Below are 22,030 nucleotides of genomic sequence, written 5' to 3'. Positions count from 1 at the left end.
TAAGTACGTACAGTCTGTTTCTGATACGAATGAAAAAATCAGACATCAAATCTTGTTAATTCTCATGACACATTTATTTAAGGCACTGCCAGTCGTTCTAGTATGAGATTGATTGAGGTAGAAAAGGCACTGGTTGCACAGTTATTTTTGGCTCATTTGTTTTTCGCTCACATTTTTGTTTGAAATGTGCAAAGCAAACCGATAAAAAATAACTGCTTCCAAGTATCCCTTAAAGTCAGAGTTAGAAATTTGTATTTTCTTACAGACTGCCTTTCACTCAATCTACTATTGACAATAGAAAACAGAGATATAGGCACCTTTAAGAATTCTTCAATTAGCTTTGAACATTAATCAGACAAACTGGCGTTGAAATGATGACTATTTTTGGTTTTCTAATGCCTGTTCAGCAGAAATGACAAGTACCTGTTCTGGATTCACATTTACCTGCAGTCATCTTTATTTAACTGTCTGATCTTGGTAGATATGCCCTTCTTTTTTATTGTACAAAATATAAGCATCAAGAAAAATACTGTGTAACTGTGCAAGCAAAGCAAAGCGCTTAACAGGAAAATAATAAAAGTATTTTTTAAAACAGCGACAGAGTGTTATGGTCAGCAGGGCTTTGAGGTGGTGCCAGTTGATGTGGTTGTGTTACTGTAGGTCGAGGTCACACTAGCCGACCCAAAACAACTTGATAAAGGTCATGGATCTCATACTGACTGTTTTGACACAACTCTTCTGTTCATTTTATGAGGATTTATGATGATAAATGGCACATATACTGTATATTAAGGTCCCATTTTGGCATCAAATCAGCATGAAGCCATAACGGGAGTACCATGCAAACATTAATATTTGTAACGGGCTGAATTAGTATGTTATTCATAAATATGAATATGTGTAACTTCCTGGAGAAAGTATACATGCTGTTACTTATTAATATATGTGCATAGGCTGATTTAATAAGAAAAACATTTATATATTATCATGGATACGAATTGGCAGTTGATTTGTGATTTTGCATTTGCTGAGGAAAATGTTTGCACCAGATAGCAGGACAGTAGCATTTCTTCAGTGTGACCTTGACCGGTTGTGAGCAGATCTTGTCAGAAAGTTGGCAGTGTCATTCCTGCAGCAGGGAGTTGTGTCATAGTTAACACTAAAAAACTTTTAGAAAAACACTGACTTGGGGTTGACAATTTGTGTTCTGGCAATGTCACTTTAAGACAACAATGCAATGTGATTCAACCTAATTGTTAACATACATGGCAAAGCATAAAGAACTCAAATGTAAAAATATGAATTTTTTTCAACACACCAGTTTCAAGCACATATCCTCTTTTGGACAGATGACCTTTTGCATTTTAATCCTTTCGTCTTGGTCTCGGCCTGGGCCTGTTTGCTTTACAAACAGCAGGGAAATAAAAGCTCAATTCCACAGATGGTCCCAAAACGTAAGTTTTATTCTTAATAACGTTCAAGTCTTCCAAAGTCACTGGCCTGTAAATGTCTGATAGAGCTTCCACATTACTGAAGTGTTCGATGCTTAACGTTATGTTATCCACCGGGAGCTTTCCGCAGCCATTGGTAGAACTGATGCTCGAAGAGTGCGAGCCATTTTATGTTCGCTTGAATGATCTCCAAGGCGCGAGCGAACGCAGGTGCCGCCGCTCCCCCACAGGTCAGGATAAACTCTTTCAGCTGAAAAAAAGAAAAAAACAACAACACGGGAATGACTGACATGTAATTTAGTAGATAACAACAGGCTTTATGATTTATTGCTTTAAGGCGTATGCGCTTACTTCATTATTATGATTACTTCACAGAATGATCAAACTATTGTAGTTGTTCTTTTAGGAGGGTACTTGTGTAAGTAAAAATAACCTGTACTAACAATAACATGAATTAACATGTGAACTATAAGTATTTAAAGCATCTATTTTACACAAAATTGCTCTTCAAACCAGCTCCATTAAACGTACACCTGATCACACAGCAGATGTATTTTTGTCTAAATCTTTTAGTTCTGCTTCACATAAACTGGATGAAGTGTTCTGGCAGCAGTTGACAGTATGATGATAATGATGTGTTTAAGGAAACACTAAGGGGGGTTTGTATTATCTCTGTAAGAATGATAAATTGTAGAAGGTGACGTCAGCTGTATGAGAAACTGAGATGAGCATCAGCAGTCTTTGCCCTCTGGGACTGAAGCTGAATACATTTGAATAAGTGAACAAACCTTTCATTTTCTGTAATGAAGTTAAGCGCTTACAATGAGAAAATAACCCAAAGAAATGGTCCTCAAACCAAAGTTTTCCCCTTTATAAAGTTTTTTAGAAACGGAAGGGAATGAAGAGTCGTCAGTTGTTTATTGGTTGTTTGATTTGATTGACAGATGTGTTGAAGTTGCCTCAGGGTGTATAAGCTCAGACTCACCTCATTCATCTCAGTCTCTGTGTTGAGAAACTCCGTCACGCCGCTTATTAATTTGGAGTTCATAAATAAAGCTTCTTCGTACCTGCAAACCAGAGAGATGATGTATAATACATATGCCATCTGCCTCACCAAGCCACAAACAAAAATCAGATGAACATCTTATGACAATGTTAACATCAGGGCTTAAGGGGATGAAGGAATGAAGCCGTTCTATCCGATATATTCACCTGGAATTCAATATGTCCCACTTCTCTCTGAAATATCTCCATGCTAAATGCCTTCCGAGCGGATTGCGAGCCACGTGTATGATGACGTCGATCACATCTTGATCCGGCACCATGTCAGAGGAAAGAGACAGATTCAGAAGCCTGTAGAGAACAAAACAAATAGAAGGTATGGATGCTAAATACACCTTAAATTGAGTAAACGCAATTCCATCTGTTTTTCTATAACATGTCAGTTACGACAGCTTCTTTAGGAAACCAAGTCTGTAATCTATTTGAATTACATTTTAATGTCTACAAAAATTAAACTTAAATAAACTGCCAGATCCTTTTCGGTGCTCTTGTTCGAAGGACTAAAGTTCGCAACGCATCTATGGCTGTCGTTTGACATATTATCATGGACTTTATTATATTTGATACTTTTTATTAAACAGAATTTGATCAGAACTGGTCTGAAATCTAAAATGAAATAATTAAAAGCATATCTTTCTTTTCTGTTTCCTCTGTATCCGAGTCACTGCAAAACAGTTGTTCAAAATGTGTTTATAATACCTCGAGTTGGCTTTTTCATTACGTGACTAACCCTAGAAGAGCAATTCAAATGCAGACAGAGTCATTTACTTCAAATTGGTGCGAAATGTCAAGTAGATAAAAAAGCAGAAACTGGAAACGAGATATTTCACATAAAGCCACAATGTGCAAGTTTTTCGATTTGCAATAACATGTGGAGTAATCGCCTCGCCGAGTCTCTCAGTTTTGTCCAACTTTTTTGGGTTGATTTTTGGGGTTGTTATAAACACCATGGAGATGACAAAGGTTGACAATTATTAATCTGGGTTTAAGAATTCACTCCTTTGAAACTTAATCTGAGACAAATACTCTGAAATTGGCTTCTAAGTGAATCATGATGGTGTTGTTGAGAGGTGTACCAGTGCCAAGTAATTAACGTTCTTTTAAACAATTAGGTCTGCAAAAGCATTTAAAAACATTTTGAGTGCCTTCGCCTTTCGTTGTGCCTTTAAAGGACGCAAAATGCTGTTTCATTTCAAAATGAATCTGTGTCTTAAATGATTTGGATGAGTCAATGTTTCATGCCCTTCGTTCTTGAACGAATCAGCCGTTTTGAACGAATCAGTAGAACGATTCAGTGACTCGGTAAAAAAGGTTTCACATTTAAAACAATATTGTAGTATATACTGCAGTATACTTTAGCATATATGAAACTACAGTAAAATGTAGTAAAATTCCTAGAAACTAATGTTTCTCAGTCTTTCCGTAGTAAATATTAAAGTATACTACGGTACATACTACAGTTTATCAAATTAATATGGTTAATACAAAATACTCTATTTTACATTAAATAAGTGAAGTCATACTGCAATATATTAGTGTACTACAGTTTAAAAAAGTTTTTGGAGTTTTTCATCTAGCCAGTTATTCATTCTTGTTAATTAATATTCTTGTCGACTAATCATTAGGCAGCCCTACAAAGTTGGGACGGTTTTCATCAAGATTCATGGAATTTTCATTTTGGACATTTTGGTTCATTTTGTAGATTTGAATTATGAATTACCACAACACAACATTGCACACTATTGAGATACGTCAGCTGATGTAGTATAGTAAGATATGTTTACGGAAAAGTGACTACTTTGTCTGGATGTCTGGATGTGTATTTTGAATATGCACTCTCAGTGTGTATATTTTTTAATATATTGACCAACAATTACCCCTTTTATTCTATTTAGTTTGTTGTTCATACCTCCTTCCACTAGATGGATTGGATGGATTCATCAGTGTAATTTTCAACATTTACTGAATGAAGGAATAAAATAGAATCAATGCAGATCTCTAGAAATCAACTCCTAAGCGAGTGAACAGTTTCTAATTAACACATGAGTATTGCCAGTGCTGTGTGCTTTTGACAATGAAGTCTGGCACTTTTTTATAGCATCACATCACTACTGCTGCTCCAGCGTTTTCGTCATTCGCTAACATTCAGACTTATGGTAATAACTTTTATTATATTTGGGTTGCTGGGCAAAACACCGTTAGTCTTTGTTTTTACAACAGGTTGGTCAAATCAGGTCAAGTTAAAGCAGTTTTCAGCATTGTCCTCCATTCTGTGGTAAACCTTCTCTTATTTTAATATGTACACTCACCTAAAGGATTATTAGGAACACCATACTAATACGGTGTTTGACCCCCTTTCGCCTTCAGAACTGCCTTAATTCTACGTGCTGAAAGCATTCTTTAGAAATGTTGGCCCATATTGATAGGATAGCATCTTGCAGTTGATGGAGATTTGTGGGATGCACATCCAGGGCACGAAGCTCCCGTTCCACCACATCCCAAAGATGTTCTATCGGGTTGAGATCTGGTGACTGTGGGGGCCATTCTAGTACAGTGAACTCATTGTCATGTTCAAGAAACCAATTTGAAATGATTCGAGCTTTGTGACATGGTGCATTATCCTGCTGGAAGTAACCATTAGAGGATGGGTACATGGTGGTCATAAAGGGATGGACATGGTCAGAAACAATGCTCAGGTAGGCCGTGGCATTTAAACGATGCCCAATTGGCACTAAGGGGCCTAAAGTGTGCCAAGAAAACATCCCCCACACCATTACACCACCACCACCAGCCTGCACAGTGGTAACAAGGCATGATGGATCCATGTTCTCATTCTGTTTACGCCAAATTCTGACTCTACCATTTGAATGTCTCAACAGAAATCGAGACTCATCAGACCAGGCAACATTTTTCCAGTCTTCAACTGTCCAATTTTGGTGAGCTCGTGCAAATTGTAGCCTCTTTTTCCTATTTGTAGTGGAGATGAGTGGTACCCGGTGGGGTCTTCTGCTGTTGTAGCCCATCTGCCTCAAGGTTGTGCGTGTTGTGGCTTCACAAATGCTTTGCTGCATACCTCGGTTGTAACGAGTGGTTATTTCAGTCAAAGTTGCTCTTCTATCAGCTTGAATCAGTCGGCCCATTCTCCTCTGACCTCTAGCATCAACAAGGCATTTTCGCCCACAGGACTGCCGCATACTGGATGTTTTTCCCTTTTCACACCATTCTTTGTAAACCCTAGAAATGGTTGTGCGTGAAAATCCCAGTAACTGAGCAGATTGTGAAATACTCAGACCGGCCCGTCTGGCACCAACAACCATGCCACGCTCAAAATTGCTTAAATCACCTTTCTTTCCCATTCTGACATTCAGTTTGGAGTTCAGGAGATTGTCTTGACCAGGACCACACCCCTAAATGCATTGAAGCAACTGCCATGTGATTGGTTGATTAGATAATTGCATTAATGAGAAATTGAACAGGTGTTCCTAATAATCCTTTAGGTGAGTGTATATGCAGATGTTGTAGGTGTACAGTATTGTATATGACAGCAAAGTCATGGATCACTGAGAGCATGTAAGACACTTTTTACCTCAGAGGATGGAGATTACCAGCAGACCAAAAATGAAAAGGTTCCTCGCTTTCTATTATAATATGATGAACAAAGATAAAGTTGTCTAGATGCAGAGTACAAAAAATGTCTTTATATTCTGTCTCCAGCAAGACAAACCTCATCAGTCTCAACAGACCTGCAGAGACGGTCATGGTAGGATTATTTTTACGGTCTTCCAAGTGTCTTTCACTCAGTTTAAAGGGACCGTTCACCCGAGAAAAAAAATTCTGTCATCATTTACTAACCAACCTTTGAGTTGTTCCAAACCTGTATACATTTCTTTGTTCTGATGAACGCAGAGAACAATATTTGGAAGAATGCTTGTAACCAAACAGTTCTGGACCCCATTGACTACCATAGTAAAAAAACACAAAAGAAGATATTTTGAAGAATGTAGGACAGCAAACCGTTCTGGGGTACTTTTGACTACCATTGTCATTTTTCCTGCTATGGTAGTTAATGGGGTCCAAGAACTGTTTGGTTACAAGCCTTCCTCCAAATATCTTTCTCTGTGTTCAACCAAACAAAGAAATGTATACAGAGCAATTCATGACAGAATTTTCATTTTTGGGTGAACTGTCCCTTTAATGAATTGGAAACATACTGCACAAACTGACTCAGAATATGTATGGGCTCTTGGATCTCCTTGTTTGGTATGTACAGGATAAAATACAATCCATCATAATCCCTCGTTCTACTTTTTAACATGGAAAAGATTTAAGCGCACCATAGAGGTTGCCAGAAAATCTCCTACAGTGGTTATTGTTTTACTGTCCCATCAAAGGAGTGAGTGCAGCTCGCTCTACTAGTGCGAGTGATATCATGTGGGGAAAAAGGGAATTGCTAGGATGAATGGATTCATGAGGTTAATCCGTTTCAATGCGATGAACACAAGTTAGCACACCTGTTGAGCAGGTAGATGTTGTCGCTGCAGGTCAAGGCCTCCAGTAGAATCTTCTTCTCAGAGACGGCAGTGGAGGAGTGAAACTTCATCCAGATGAACTCCCACACGTCTTCATCCATCAGAGACACGCCTGTGCAGTACACAATGTCCCGCACGTTGGGTGGAATCCTGTAGGACAGAACAACGACTGTAACATTTATATCAACACATAAGATGTATGACTGAATAAACCTGATTTGTTATTGTACAATTGTACAGTATATCAATTGGGAAAATCATTTGAACACTGAAAATACACTCTAGTGTATCCTGTACGATTCAAACCACAGCAATTTTAAGCCATGGCTCAAATGGACTTCTGCAGTCAGAAATGTTTTTGGCCTTTGGGTTTAGACATATATAGTACATTTTGTTACAGCATAACACATTTGTGATACCACTGAGCTCACATGCTTTAAAACATCATCTTTCCTTGAGGTCAGAATTTAAGTGGTGAAAATATGACCCAGATTATCACACAACTGAACGCCGTTCAATATACAGCTGGACGGCACGGCTCGGATACAGTATATGGATTATGAGTGAGAACTCTCTGTGGACCTATAATATCGTCTGGTGACACATCACAAAAAACAATAACAGTCAACAGCAGTAGACCTTAAACAGAGAGAAAAGCTCTCAGCCATATAAAGACAGTCAATTCATGTAATATTCCTACAAGAAGAAGAAATAACATTAAACCCCTGGAGGAGCCGCGGCGTTGCAGTGACTGAACTTATGATTTGCTCAAACAAAGAGCAATAAAGACCTGCCGATTGTGAACGATCCATTCAAGCCTCTGGGAGTTTGGATTTAAAACTGATCTTCCAGAAAGACATATTATGTCACTCCAATTGAAGCATAGATTGAACGATTGTGAAAGATAGTAGATTGTGCCACATACAATAAAACGTATGTCTTGCTTATGATTGTACCTGACAGGATGAACAAGTACATTTAAAAATCTATCTTTATTTGTCAAATGCTTGTGACATTACCTAAGGGAAAGTTGGATAACTTACTTTTGAAGTTTAGGCATTTTTTATAATAAAGATTGAAGTGACACATTTATAATGAAAGGCGGTTATTACACGAGCACATTCTGTCAAGACTAAAACTTGGCATAAAAATATAGTGGTTTAGTTTTTGTCTCTACAGTCCATCTAAAATTCGGTATCTGCAGCTTCTTATAAATGCTGTAGGTCACTCCTGTGACATTACAGACATAAATGTCAAACATATCCTTCTTTTATGATGCGATCATCCTTGAATATTAAATTGAATAGACATTTTTAATATCCCGGCAAGACCAGAGGTCACCTCTGAAGAAATGACAGTGAAGAATACATTTGACTCATCAAATCCAGACAGAAATGTTTTGGCAAGAAAATAGAGCATCATTTTAACCAAGCAAACGTGTTTCCCAAAATTGTGTCTGTGTGTGTGTTTATATGTACACAGAGGAACGTGGAAAAGGTTTTGCATAATGACAAAGAAATAACATCTAGGGTACGGTTGTAACAAAATACAAAAACAAGCATGTTTTCTCTGTTTACGCTCGGTTAACGCTTCTCATTTACTTAAATGGGTGATGTCATGCATTGCTGAACTGAATTGTGGGTCCGTCAGCATCGCATCACTGGTGTTGCGGCAGAAGTTGAACATTTCTCAACTTTTCAAGCACCGACGCAGGTGTCAGCCAATCAGATCGCCTTACGCAAATAACCTAGTGTAGCGCTAGCCACTTGCGTTCAAGCAAGACCGGAGAACAATGTGATTGGCTGTTGTCACTATAAGATCGCGCTAGGGCCACGCTTCAGACACGCCCTCCGTCAAGCATTGATGCCCCATGTGAACGCAGGGTTACGGTCATCATTCTCTGTTGGTAATATGATGCGTTTGAAATCATTGTGGGAAAACTAAACGGATAAACAAATTTCGTTGGCATGAATACGTGTAATAAAGCTACCCCACATCACCAATATTTACACATCTCTCAACAGAAAAGTCATGTGTCACTGCTTTATCATGTTTTCAGAATGACAAACGCATCTGCAACTCCATGATGTCATTCAAACAAGGGGGTAACAGACAAAACGCTAATGCACAGATGATGCTATTGTGACCACCTGTATGTGTCTCTGTAAAAGTCCTCACCTGTTCTTGTTGCTGGAAATCCAGTCTGAAATGAGAGAAACGGCTTGACGGTGACAGTGCTTGTTTCCAAAGCTACAGGCCAACATGATCACCTCTCTCTGTAACTCTCTGAGGACAAAAGACGAAGGATAAAATACAAAATTTAGAGGTGGAGGTAGAATTTGTAAATTCTGAGTCCTCAGGCTATATTATACATATTAAACTCTTATAGAATTCAAGACTGGCTATAAGCTAAACTCACTGGCTCTGATAAGCAGCCTGCGCGAAGGAGCCGTCGGAGGAAGTGGTCGGCCAGCCCATCTTGTGATACTTTGGTGCCACCTGTTTCAGCACATAATCCTGATGAGAGAAGAGGACGAGATATTCATATTCAACCATCAAATTTGGTGATTAGTAACGCTGTTATTGTACCAACAAGCCAAAAAAATGTGTCTGTACGAGTTGCGGACTGTTGGAGGAGGAGAAATCACACTCACGCTAAAGAGGCTGTGGTCTTCGGTGCGGTCCAGGAGTTTGTCCAGCTGGTAAAGAGCTCGACTAGCAGCGTGCCAGGGCAGAAGCTCGCTCTCCTGAGACAAATATGAGATGATCTGCAGAGGGATGTTTTGAGGCAGATAGCCCGCCCTACAGACAAAAGAGATGAAAAAAAGACTGTTGAACAAAAAATGGTTCATTTTGTTCGTCATTATTCTTTTAGAATGGAATAACTGCCACATTATGACTGCGTGGGGAGTCGTAATATGCTGAAAGGAACAATAACAGCTTCTCCTGTACAGCTGCAGTCGTGTCTCACTTTGCATAAATCTATATAACCTCTGAAAATACAGACACGATGAGCAATAACAGCACATATCAAACCCTTTCGACGGTCGTTGACAGCAGCCCATGAAATCTTCGATGCAGTATTTTTAGGATGATCTTGGCCTCTGGTTAAATAAGCCATTTTTTTATGGTTCCACTTTTCCCACCTTTGCTTTTTTCCATCAGCCTATTTTAGAAACACCTTTAACCTTCCCATGAGCGATGAAAAAGACAGGCGGCCTATATCCTTAGAGAAAAACGTGAGAGAAGAGACCTTCCAAGAGTCATGAAATCAAAGGGTCTTTTATTGGTGGTGTTTACTATTGTTCATATTTAATCAGAGTTTGATAAATGCTCAAATAACTTCAGCACATAACTTGTCCCGCATAATACAATCAAAAATATGAAAAGCTTTTTTACATTTCTAGCTGCTTGGGGTTGTACAGTGTGATTGCAGAACAACCAATCCATCATACACTTGTGTGATACTAATTGTGTAGCACAGTATTACAACAGCTTCATGTGTCGCATATCAAGGTCATTTGTGTCAGTCACAGATTCGAATGATTATTACACCATTTACAGTATACAAACCCAAAGGCCATAACAGGTGTGACAAAAAAGGTGTAACTTTTTAACTTAAATTGTTTTAGCATTAGGTTGATATTTAGGACAATATAAAAAGACTGTATTTGAATATACTTTTAAATGGATAGTTTACCCCAAAATGAAAATTCTGTCATCATTTACTTGCCCTCAGATTGTTCCAAACCTGTATAAATTACTTTGTTCTGCTAAACACAAAGGAAGATATTTGTAAAAATGTCAGTAACCAAACTGATCTCACCCCCCTTTGACTCCCATAGTATTTATTTTCCCTACTATGGCAGTAAATGGGGGATGAGATCTGTTTGGTTACCGACATTCTTTCTAATATCTTCCTTTGTGGTCAATGCCCTCAATGTATTTATGTACAAAATACATGATGGCAATAAACACAACTTTTAAAATTCTAACTTCACCTCAACAGACCTGATAAACGTCTGATGAAATCAGCATGAGCATTATGATGAACAGGAGAGGTCACTAACGCAAGCAGAGCAGGATAACTTATATAATCTTGCAGCTTTCTCATTTACTTTGAATGTAAAACCTACACAAAGCTGAGCCACGGACGAGCGGTTGTTCGTCATATTCTGGGAAATGAAATTATTCCAAACGTTCGTCAGTAATTATGAAGTATTTAAAATGTAAATAATTAAAACACTGCTTTGGACTCGATGAATCAGTCAGTTTTCATCACATATAGCCTCCGGTTATTGAATATTTCTGCATGCTTGGTTTCATTAAGCCAATTATGACTTCATTAAGATTATCTGGGTATTAAACAGGACCATAGGGAGAGCAGTTGTTCTCAAAGGGCCTAATGGCAGCTTGGGGCACTTTAAAGCCTCTGAGGAACTCTGAATGACTGTTCTCGACTCATCTGTGTCACAATTCCTTTTTACTGTATCTTTCATACAGTAATCCACTCATGACAGTCCAGTGACATCATTTCTAAGACTTTGTTTGTGTTCAGAGGAGCCATGTAACAAACAGAACCCACCTTGCCAGGTTAAAGACATCATCTATCAGACCGGCTCTGTTGCCCACGGAGATGATCTGCAGAAAAAGACATTTATAAAAAGCCTGATTAGGATAAAGAGGAGGAGGAAAAAGCACATGAAAAGAAAGATGAATCATATGAGAAAAAGAGGAAAGTGGGAATTGTGGGTGATGTACCGTTGGGTTGGTCATGAGCTGTTGAATGAGAAGTCTCCAGTTGTGCAGGTCATAATTCACTCGGAAGTATCCTGTTTGATTGATGTTACCCAGTAACCACGTCTCTCCATCCATGTGACCGACTCTGTGCGTCTCTATACATAAAAAAGAAATGACGCTAATTTCTGTAACGCATGGCATATTTTTGTTTTGTCTACGTTCATATGCTGTAATATTACAGTGAGACCTTGTGATGGAGAACAAATGCACTGGTGCTTCAGAGCTCTCAGCGGACACAATGACTATACGTGTATCGTGAGCCATGCTTTATCCAAACATCTGCGACCAGATTGCGAGTGTCAAACCTGTGAGAAAATGCATATAATTGGAGCTTCTACACTACATTCTCTGTTTGCTCCAAGAGTCACTAGCCGGGTTTCCATCCAAAGTTGTGAATTTAACTTGTGCGCAAAATTGGAATATCACGAATAAGCACCGTTAACTAGTCAACCGTCACTTCCTAATAAACTGCCACTAAATATCAGTAAGAAAAGTAAGAGAAGCCACTTAAGATAATAATTTTCACATATAATAATACGTGCGCAAGCAGACGATTATGAAACTCAATAAATGCGGTGTTTTTGTGGAGGCCTGCTGTTTGGGCAACACAGTTGTGACCGTTCTAAGAGGCAATTACAGAAATACTTGACGACTTTGCTCAGGCGTTTAAGAATGACCATCACAACATTTCTGATGCTGTGTAACAAGATCAGTACTCTGGTTAGTCAGGTTACGCCGTCTCAAAGTGCACTTACGTGACTTTTCGGAGGAATTTATTCGTCAAATGTGTTTCTCTTCGCATGAACCCTTTTTCGCGAAAATGAAAAACCACCTCAAACGAGCGTAAAAACGTTTTTGTGAATTAAGAATGCAAATTCGAAATTTAGCGTTTCCATCACTCGTTTCTGATGCAAAACTTCGAAATGCGAATAAAACCAGAGTGATGGAAACCCGCTTATACTCCAATTCACCACTGAACGCTTTTTCCTGATGAGGGCTGTTTTTCAGGCTATTAAATGTGATTTTAAAACTACTGCAATAATGTGTGGACTAAAGAGGGCTGCGCGAGAATTTATCGCGATACCACCAAATCCTATTGTAATCGAGCTGGCTGCGATATGCAATGTGTCTATATCTTTTTAATGCGTCGCTTGTCCGTGAAGCACGGCTCTGGGATCAGTAGGAAATGCTGCTCGATCTAAAAGTAGTGCGAGTTTGAGTCGCTTATAATGTGCATTTGAAAAAGCAACACCCGTCAAACATGAATTATAAATATACTTTATTATCATAAAAATACCTGAGGAGGCTTGAGTAACAGTGATAAAAAGATGTCCATAGGCATTTCCTAGAACTACGTGTGTTATGGTCTTCTTCTGCAGTGCATATTTGGAGTTTCCGCATGAGAGCGCCCTCTGGCTTTCAGATGCAGCAGCATTTTCCCGTACTTTACTCAAAAGCTGTGCATAAATCACGTGATATTTATCATCGGTTCAGCCCTAGAAAAAGCATTGAAAGTTTCATAGAGAAGCTATCGGGATTTAGTCACGCTGTCGAGGTTGTTTTTAGTTTTTAGTGACATGATCGTGACACTTCTGTGGCGTCTGGTGATTTGTGTCAGAGGATGGTGTTTGGATCGTGACACTTCTGTTGTTGTTTGCTTTCTGGTGTTGGGATTCTGACACTCGTGCATGTATTATGCGTGTCTGAGAACGCATGGTTCTGTTTTCCTGCTGCGCTCTCTGGCAACCTTGTTGTGTTGTTTTCTGTTCCCAGCGGGATCTCATGGGAATTCGTAACTGTTGGTTGTTAATTGACACAAATTTGAATCGTACGAAAAGTATAATGTGTGTGTGTTCTGTTTTATTATTTGTAATCTGCTTCCATGCTTTTTTTCTGGTGTTTGTTTGAGTACAAGACTTTTTTTGCTGTCCTTTTCTCCCTTGTGTGTATCTTGACCTCCTCTTTCCAGTCACCTGACCATTAGTTCATGCCCAGCTTGCCTTCCCTCATTACCCTCCTAACTTTCTTCTCTATTTAACCTCCATGAGTTCTCTGTAGTGCCAGCTCAGAACAGTATTTTGTTCATGTCGGTTGGTTGGTCCCGTGGCTCTCTCGACTCCGCTCAAATGGTCTGACTTCCTCGATCCCTCATCCCAGCAAGCGGAGGGTGTTAATTCCCCTACGGGGTGGTTCTTGTTTACTTTGTTTTTGTTCTAAATGCAAGCGCATATTGCGACTGAGTCCTTGCTTCTCTTTAGCTCTAACCCACCCAGAAACAAAATACATAAATGTACTCGTGGGAGTACATTTTAAATACACTCAAACAATTCAAGAAATTGAAACCACTGTACAGCTATCTATACCCTCTTTCATACAGCAATCCTTTCCAGAGTGACCCTTCTAGGTAAATATGCGAATATGCTTAATCTTTTTACTGGTTAGATACCATTAAGGCCGCGGTCACACTTGACTTCTCGGTTAATTGACTTCCATTCATAAGCATGCGAATGCGTCAGACCGGAAAAACGCAAGCACATCCGAAGATATTTTGCTGCGTAGCAAAGTTCAAGTTTGGTGAACTCTGACCTACGAATTTGCGTCACGTGAGTGCGTGAGACCAATAGAAGATCAAAACGTCACAGCGTGACCTCTCGGTACAGAAATTTAAGAGATGGAGGAATGGCTCCCACCCATTTTCCCACCCAACACATCAGTACCAAAATACGGATAAACTCTGTCATGCCATTAAGAAGTTTCCTTAAACAGCTGCGCCGACTTCAGCGTTGTGCCTAAAAACATGGCGGGCATGACTTTGTATCTGAATGCAGGCTTATTTTTGCTGATGTTTTCATTGTTGTGGCAACCATTTACCAGGGTTCCTACACATTTTCCATTTTGAAATTCCATACTTTTCCAGACTCAAACATAGTCTTCCCTGAAGATTTTTCAGACCATATTTAACATAAAAAAGATGGTTATAAAAATCTAACTGTTCACATGTTATCTTATTTTGCCAAATAATCAGTGGACTGTTATAGCTATACCTCATACAAATTAATTAAAACCAAACCAAGACATGTTCAATGCACAACATTTTAAGAATGGGAATTTAGTGCAATGTTAATAATTTGTCCAATTAAATCACTGTTAACCTTCAACCCACAGCAACAGAAGGATTGGTGAAATATAATTCATTAATGAACATGAAAAGAGAACAAAAATCCATGAATTTGGCTTCTTTCAAAACGTTCAATCTGCAAGAAAAACAAAGGTCCAAAACTGAGTTTGTCCCAAACAAACAAAAATTATTTTCTTGAGCTACATATGTGCATTTTAGAACAATTGAGTGCAAATTAGATAACAATAGCTAAAGCCATGTCTGTCTTTTTATGTTCATCAGTGATGAGTAAACACATGATCCGCCATTGCTTTCATTGGAGTCAACTGAGTTGACGCAACTCTCTCTCTCTCTCAATGGCTCTATTAACTGCATAACATCCAATCACAGCAAACAGTCCTCAAGCAGATTTGGTCTAGCGCAGATCTTTTGGCAGCGCTCGAAACATGCTCCTAACTTCATAAAAATACATTTATTATCAGAAAATCTTAATTTTTATATTTTAGAAAAACAGATAGGGCAATAGTCTGGAAACTCATAATTTTCTCCATACTCAATTTCCTTTTTTCCATACTAATCCAGACCTGTTAAACAATCTAATAAAAATCCATACTTTTCCAAAACGCATAGGAACCCTGATTTACATCCATGCATATGCTTTTCAACAAGTGACATCATATGAAACAACTTTAAACTGAACTACTAACAGGGCCGAGAAGATGCACAACAGCACAAAAATGTTCACACAACGCATCAACTTGTGATTTACCAACACGGTCTCACAGGACTTTGTGACAGTCATGAAATTGAATCTATTGATTCGTATTCATAGACACAAATTTGCCCTTTTTGTGTCTAATGTATTTTAATACAAAGTATTTTTCATATTTAAATTATTATAAAATTAATTAAATCTATAAAAATGTGGGGTTTTTTGCCTTTGCGTCTGTGAAATTAGGGTTTGGGGTGGGGTTAGTGGTGGCTTAGACACCTTGTAAAATGTGTAGGACTTCCCTTGATATCAGGTTATAAATATATATAATGTATATACACCCGCGGTATGTATACTGAAAGTCGTCCTGAGTGACACGAGAAAAGGGAGAGAACAAACGACATTCTTTGTCGTTTGTTCTCACGACAAAGAATGCTTGATTCTGATTGGCTGGCCGCGATATTTGCAGGTTCGTTATTCCCAGATAACAACCTCTCAACGCTAATGACACACGGTAACCCGGGTGCAGCAAATCATTTTGACAGTTGCTTTGACAAATTAAATATAAATAAGTATTTTATAATAACATATATGACATTATACTTACAAATGATTAAACCAAATTGCCTGTTCCTGACATTTGAACGTCGTTTCTTACCTTAAAACTAAAAGTAAACGGCTTTTCCTGGCAGAAGGTCGGCATTCAGTAAAAATGAGCTAATCAAATATTTCAAATTCACATTTTATGTCCAGTTTTTTCTCATGTGGCAAGTATCCGTGTAATAAGCGGCATAATGTACAAGCAGCCGGCTGTTATCGCAAAATAAACCCCTCCTGATGACACTGTCGGGGCTCATTTCTGCAATAACAACTGGCTGCCTGTACATTATTCCCTTACATAACACATTGTGTATCTTACCTGTTCGATTAGAGACCCAAATAGTGTTTTCTGTTGATATGTGACTGGAGTTTCCCACTGTGAGCGTCAGGGGGATTTGCCACTGAAAGCTGAAATGACACAAACACAAAAATAAGAGATTAAATGCTCATACTTTCTCTCAGAGGTTTAAAAGTCACTAATACAGATACATGTGTGCAGCAGTTGGTGTGAAATAAACCGTAAGAAATGTAAAACTCCTACAACTTAATAGGATATAACAAACAATATCCTCTCTATCTCAGATCCAGCAGCTACCGTGAATACGTCAGAAATATCAGATGACTGTGAACCTCAACACACCCTGTGTCAAAACTCAAGTAAGACACACTCATCCTTCCCAGAATTCATTTCTCTATCAAACTCTGTCTCTCTCATACACGTACACACTTTCATATCCTGGTTCTCACTAGCTGTCACGTTTTGTGCAGACACTTCATGTACATTCGCATGTCTGTGCTTTCATTTTGTGTATGTGTGTGTGCTTGTAAGACCATCCCTAGGTATGAGTACACATCTAGCAGGACCATGTCTGAGAGCTGTCACACTGGATTTCAACGTCTCAGCCTGTCAACATGATTGACACTCAGGTGGGTGTGGCTTGCTGTCTGCCAGCATGAATTGAGCAAACCAACAGCTAACACAAGCATCACTATTACTATTACACAGTGTCATGACTTTTACCGAACCCCTAACCTATGTATTAAAATTTGACATGTTATTCTGCCAACACACATGAATACAGCTTAAAGGCGGGGTAACCGATTTCCGAATTACGCTTTAGACAACCGAGTCGGGCCGAGTACCAAAACAACCTTGTAGCCAATCAGTAGTAAGGTGCACAGTGCACCGGACGGACATTAGCCGAGTTGAGCGCTGACGAAAGCGAAAGATGGGGGTAGGGGTGTGTTTGTTTTGTTGATTTGAACATCAACAACGGCTAAGAGAAATCGGACACCCCGCCTTTAAATCATGCAGATTGTTGTGAAGAAAAGTGATATAGTTTTCCAAGCCATCATACTTACATTTTCAGTGACACAAGCCACTTTTTAGGGCCAGAACATGACAAAAACCTGAGGATGGATTCTTTGGAAACTGACAAGTAAATAATAATTTAGCAACTGCCCAGAAAAGCCTAGCAACCACCTAGCAACTACTGAAACACCCTAGAGCAGTGGTTCTCAACAGGGGGCCCCAGCTGACTTCCAAGGGGGCCTTAAGATGACCAATATTTTAAAATGAGACAAAATGAGCATTAAAAAAATAAAAAGAAACAACATTATTATTATTATAAATTTTATAAGTAATAAACGTTTTCCAGTTAATGTTAAAGGGATAGTTCACCTAGGGCTGTCACGATTATGAAATTTGGCTGACGATTAATTGTCTAATAAATCATTGCGATTATGACGATTAATTGTCTGTTTTAGAGATTTGACATTTAATTCTCATACATTTTTTATTCAGCTTTGAAACGACCATATTGTTCTGAATATAAGACTATGTTTTTTTTCTTGGGAATACATCAGAAAAAATTGTCATATATTTAAGGTTTAGGCTTTTTCCTGTCAATAATACAAACACCGAATACTTGTAAATTAAGTAAATTGATCAGGAGTGAATTGAAGCCACCATTAAAATGCTATCAGTCATAGAAAAGCTTCTAGTCCGTTTTTTTCTCACTTGCAAGACTACAATAAAGGTTTACTTCTATGTTAATGAGATTTTGGTAGACTGGTTTTCACACTGAAATAATATTAAATTGTACTGCAGGTTATTTTTATGGTATATGCAATAGTTTTTTTTTTAGTGATTGTGTTGTGGTGGTACATTTTACAAGTATTACCATGCTTTAGTTACAATATATACACTAAAATATGCAATATGCAGGCACTACAGCTCCCCCTAGTGTCTTCTATAGAGATGTGCAATAATTGCGATGATCTGAATCCATCGCGATGAGGTCAAACAATCGCGATGAGACGATTATTTAATAATCATGACAGCCCTAAGTTCACCCCCAAAAAAATCTGTCATCATTTACTCACCCTTATGTAATTTCATACCTGTATAAATTGAAGAACACATGAGAACACAGAGAAAGATATTTGGAAGAATGTTAGCAATTTTCAGTTCCGGGACATCATTGACTACCATAGTAGGAAGAATGAAATGGTAGTCAAAGGTGCCCGAGAACTCTTTGTTTTCCTAAATTCCTCAAAATATCTCATTGTGTGTTTAACAGAACAAAAAAATACAATATTTTTTTTCCTACCATGGAAGTGATGTCCCAGAACTGAAACTTGCTAACATTCTTCCAAATATCTTTCTCTGTGTTCATTGAAGCTAAGAAATTTATACAGGTTTGAAACAACCTGGGGGTGAGTAAATGATGACAGATTTTTCATTTTTGGAAGAACAATCCCTTTAAGCTCCAAAATATTATATTGGGTAGAAATGTTGAGGTTTTGTGAGTTGGAGGGGGGCCTTTGAATATTGTTGAATACAATGGGGGGCCTTGGAGTCAAAAAGGTTGAGAACCCTTGCCATAGAGGCTCAGATATATGCTAAAAACATACAATTTGAGGAAGTTCAACAAAACCAAGAGCATAAAATGAAGCATTATGAAGCCTGCTGGAAAACACCATTTCAACATATGTTTGATAGAGGCCTATAGAGAGATACTGTAGTAAATGAGGATGTTAATAATAACAGAAGCATCTGTGTGTGTTGAGATAAAATCACACACTGATACATTTACATAAATCTGTGTTTATCAGTGGGAACAAACCAGAGAAGAACACAAAAGAAAATGAAAGTCCTCCACAGGCTGGTAATTTGGTGGCTAATGTTTGTGTTCGTTTATGGAAGCGTCTGTCATCATCATTATTGACATCCCTCAGGAACGTTTGCCTCAGCAAAAATAAGTATGAAGCTTTTATTGTCCACAGCACTTCATTGTGCACGAAGATGTATCTCTCTCTCTATCTATCCGAAGTCACTGGTTGTGAGGTCTCAGTCTGTTTCTCTGTGCTGGTGTGATAACATCTTTCAATCTCTTTCGGGACTGTTGGCTTTAGTTGCCTATAATGGGCCACTTGGGACTGTGTAGCTCACAACACAGCTTTTATTTATTTGCTTGTCTTATGTCTTTAACTTTGCTCTGTACAGCACTTTGGCCAGCTCTGCTGAGATAAATGTGCTATATAAATAAATTTTACTTACTTTTACTTACTTGTGTGACAGGCTTGAAGATTTTCGCTCTTTAAGCCAACACCACGTCAACATTTGTACTATGTAGGCTTGCATTAGAGTTTAACTCAATCATCTGGAGATTCTTTGAAACCACGGAGACCATGAGGACATTGACAGAAGTTGTGGAAACCCAGCTGGAGGAGAAAACATGTTCCTCGAGTCACACAGTGAGGACATTAAAGGGACAGTTCACCCAAAAATGAAAATTCTGTCATCATTTTCTCATCACAAACCTGACATTCTTTCTTCTGCAGAACACAAAATAAGATATTTTGAAGAAAGTTGGTAACCTAACAGCGTTCACTTCTATTGTATGGACACAAAACCAATGCAAGTGAATGGGTGCCAGTTACCAACATTCTTCAAAATATCTTATTTTGTGAGTAAACAGTGACAGAATTGACATTTTTGGGTGAACTATCACTTTAATAGATCCATCACCCTTGCAGAGATAAACTAGCTCAACTTCTGCGTAACAAAAGAGTTTGTTGAGAATTTGCACATCCTTAATGAACTTTAAACACATGGCATTGTGCGTGAAACAGACGGGGTGTGATATATATTCAAACTGACCTTCTCTTTTACCTTTTGTTGCTGCTGATGTTTCTGTCTCAAAGCCTCGAGGTGTTACACCTTCACATTAACATTTCCAGTCAACTGTTATGTTTCATATTGAACACGAGGTGGGTCAATGTGAAGATCTAGCGGCTAAAAAACAATAAGTCAGGCTCACACCTTTTGTTGAACAGCTCGGGATTCCGGATCTTGGCATCTGTATCATACACAAAGTGCTCCTGGGAGATGGTGACAGTGTTGTCAAGACTGTCATTCTTGCTGATGGTGACGACAGGGTAACCCATCTGAAGGGTCCAGCGGTCCATGACCTCTGTGATGTTGATGTCCTTCCCCTCCCTCTGCATGGCCTGTGACACAAAACATCAGACACCGGCAAATTAATAACACACACATTTAAACTGGGTCCTCCTTGTCTTCAAGCAGTAAAAGCAAAGTAAATAAAAACTCAGTCAGGAAGTTTAATTAAAAACTCACAGTAAGTAATTAAACTACTGATCTCTTAAACCGCCGTGTGGGAGCATCATCACGATCAGCTATTTCTAGTTGATCTAATATCTCTGTGTGGGAATGAAGCTTGTAAAGGAGCAGAATTAGATTTATAAGTCTGATTTCTTCACTGCAAGCTAAAGCATAAAACTGAATCTCACGGTTCATTAATGTGAACTGCTCGTAATGTTTCGTCCCTGAGGGAAATATATTCTACACACCGTTCCTCTTTATTCTTCAAATGCTACTATAAATGACTCGGCACAGTCGCCCACTTGCAGTTTTATGTGTAAATTGTTTTCAAAGGCTTTCTGGGTCGCCTGATTAAAGAGCATTTTAAGGTATCAAGGATATATTGTCAATGTAGTTCCAGCTAGTGTGAGACAGAAACAAAGTGCTCCGTCATCAACCTGATCAGATCAGTGAAGCATGTTCTCGACTATAACTTGGACATCCATGCTTGTGATCGCTGACACTTTGTGAGATGAGTAATAGAGAGAATGTGACAAAAAGTAATTAAATACTAGTTACTAATTACATATTCAATAGTATACTGTACAAATGACTCTCTCCAAAAAGTATTTTGTTACTTATTACTAATTACTTTCTTTCTATATCCTACATCAACCTTGATTAGTTAAGTGATTCAAGGATAGACATGAAAGGGCTCTTTTAATTCATTCAAATAAATAATATTAAGCTACATAAAGTAGTATTATTAACTGACCAAAGTATTACAAATGTGAGAATTATACATTAAAGCACAGATTTTAAAGTTAGACTCTGAATTTTGATGTCAATTCCACTATTGCACACACATATATTACACAAAGTATTTAGTTTAATTACATCAAAAGTAAATGTAAAAAGTAAAAAAATTACAGAAAAATAAGAGTAATCCCTTACTTTACTTTTTCAAGGGAAAAGTAATTAAATTACAGTAACTAATTACTTAGTAACTAGTTACACCCAACACTGAGTGCTATACACAAGCATAAGTGGCAGCCATAGGCGTAATTTACGGGTGAGACAGGTGGGATATGTCCCCACCACTTTTTGGGAGAAATCAGAAAATGCTTGTGAAAGGTGTGTTTTGTTTGTTTA

The 22,030-nt window shown here is 38.4% G+C and overlaps 1 protein-coding gene across 2 annotated transcripts in view; it reads right to left on the bottom strand.

The window, feature by feature from the left end:
- Positions 1 to 58: 58 nt before the first annotated feature.
- Positions 59 to 22,030, bottom strand: part of LOC130548116 (thyrotropin-releasing hormone-degrading ectoenzyme-like) — a 74,153-nt gene continuing 52,181 nt past the window's right edge. For both annotated transcript variants that reach the window (XM_057324637.1, XM_057324638.1), the window contains 11 exons: positions 20,600 to 20,787; positions 16,592 to 16,680; positions 11,804 to 11,937; positions 11,628 to 11,683; positions 9,697 to 9,844; positions 9,462 to 9,559; positions 9,221 to 9,328; positions 7,025 to 7,192; positions 2,664 to 2,804; positions 2,437 to 2,518; positions 59 to 1,701 (listed from right to left, as the gene is read on the bottom strand). In XM_057324637.1, coding sequence (XP_057180620.1) covers positions 1,558 to 1,701; positions 2,437 to 2,518; positions 2,664 to 2,804; positions 7,025 to 7,192; positions 9,221 to 9,328; positions 9,462 to 9,559; positions 9,697 to 9,844; positions 11,628 to 11,683; positions 11,804 to 11,937; positions 16,592 to 16,680; positions 20,600 to 20,787 — 1,356 coding nt within the window. In that variant the 3' untranslated portion in view covers positions 59 to 1,557. The remainder of the gene's footprint in view (positions 1,702 to 2,436; positions 2,519 to 2,663; positions 2,805 to 7,024; positions 7,193 to 9,220; positions 9,329 to 9,461; positions 9,560 to 9,696; positions 9,845 to 11,627; positions 11,684 to 11,803; positions 11,938 to 16,591; positions 16,681 to 20,599; positions 20,788 to 22,030) is intronic.

The sequence above is a fragment of the Triplophysa rosa genome, linkage group LG24 (genome assembly GCF_024868665.1).
Source record: "Triplophysa rosa linkage group LG24, Trosa_1v2, whole genome shotgun sequence".
Classification (NCBI taxonomy): Eukaryota; Metazoa; Chordata; class Actinopteri; order Cypriniformes; family Nemacheilidae; genus Triplophysa; species Triplophysa rosa.
This window is presented reverse-complemented; position numbering and strand designations above follow the sequence as displayed.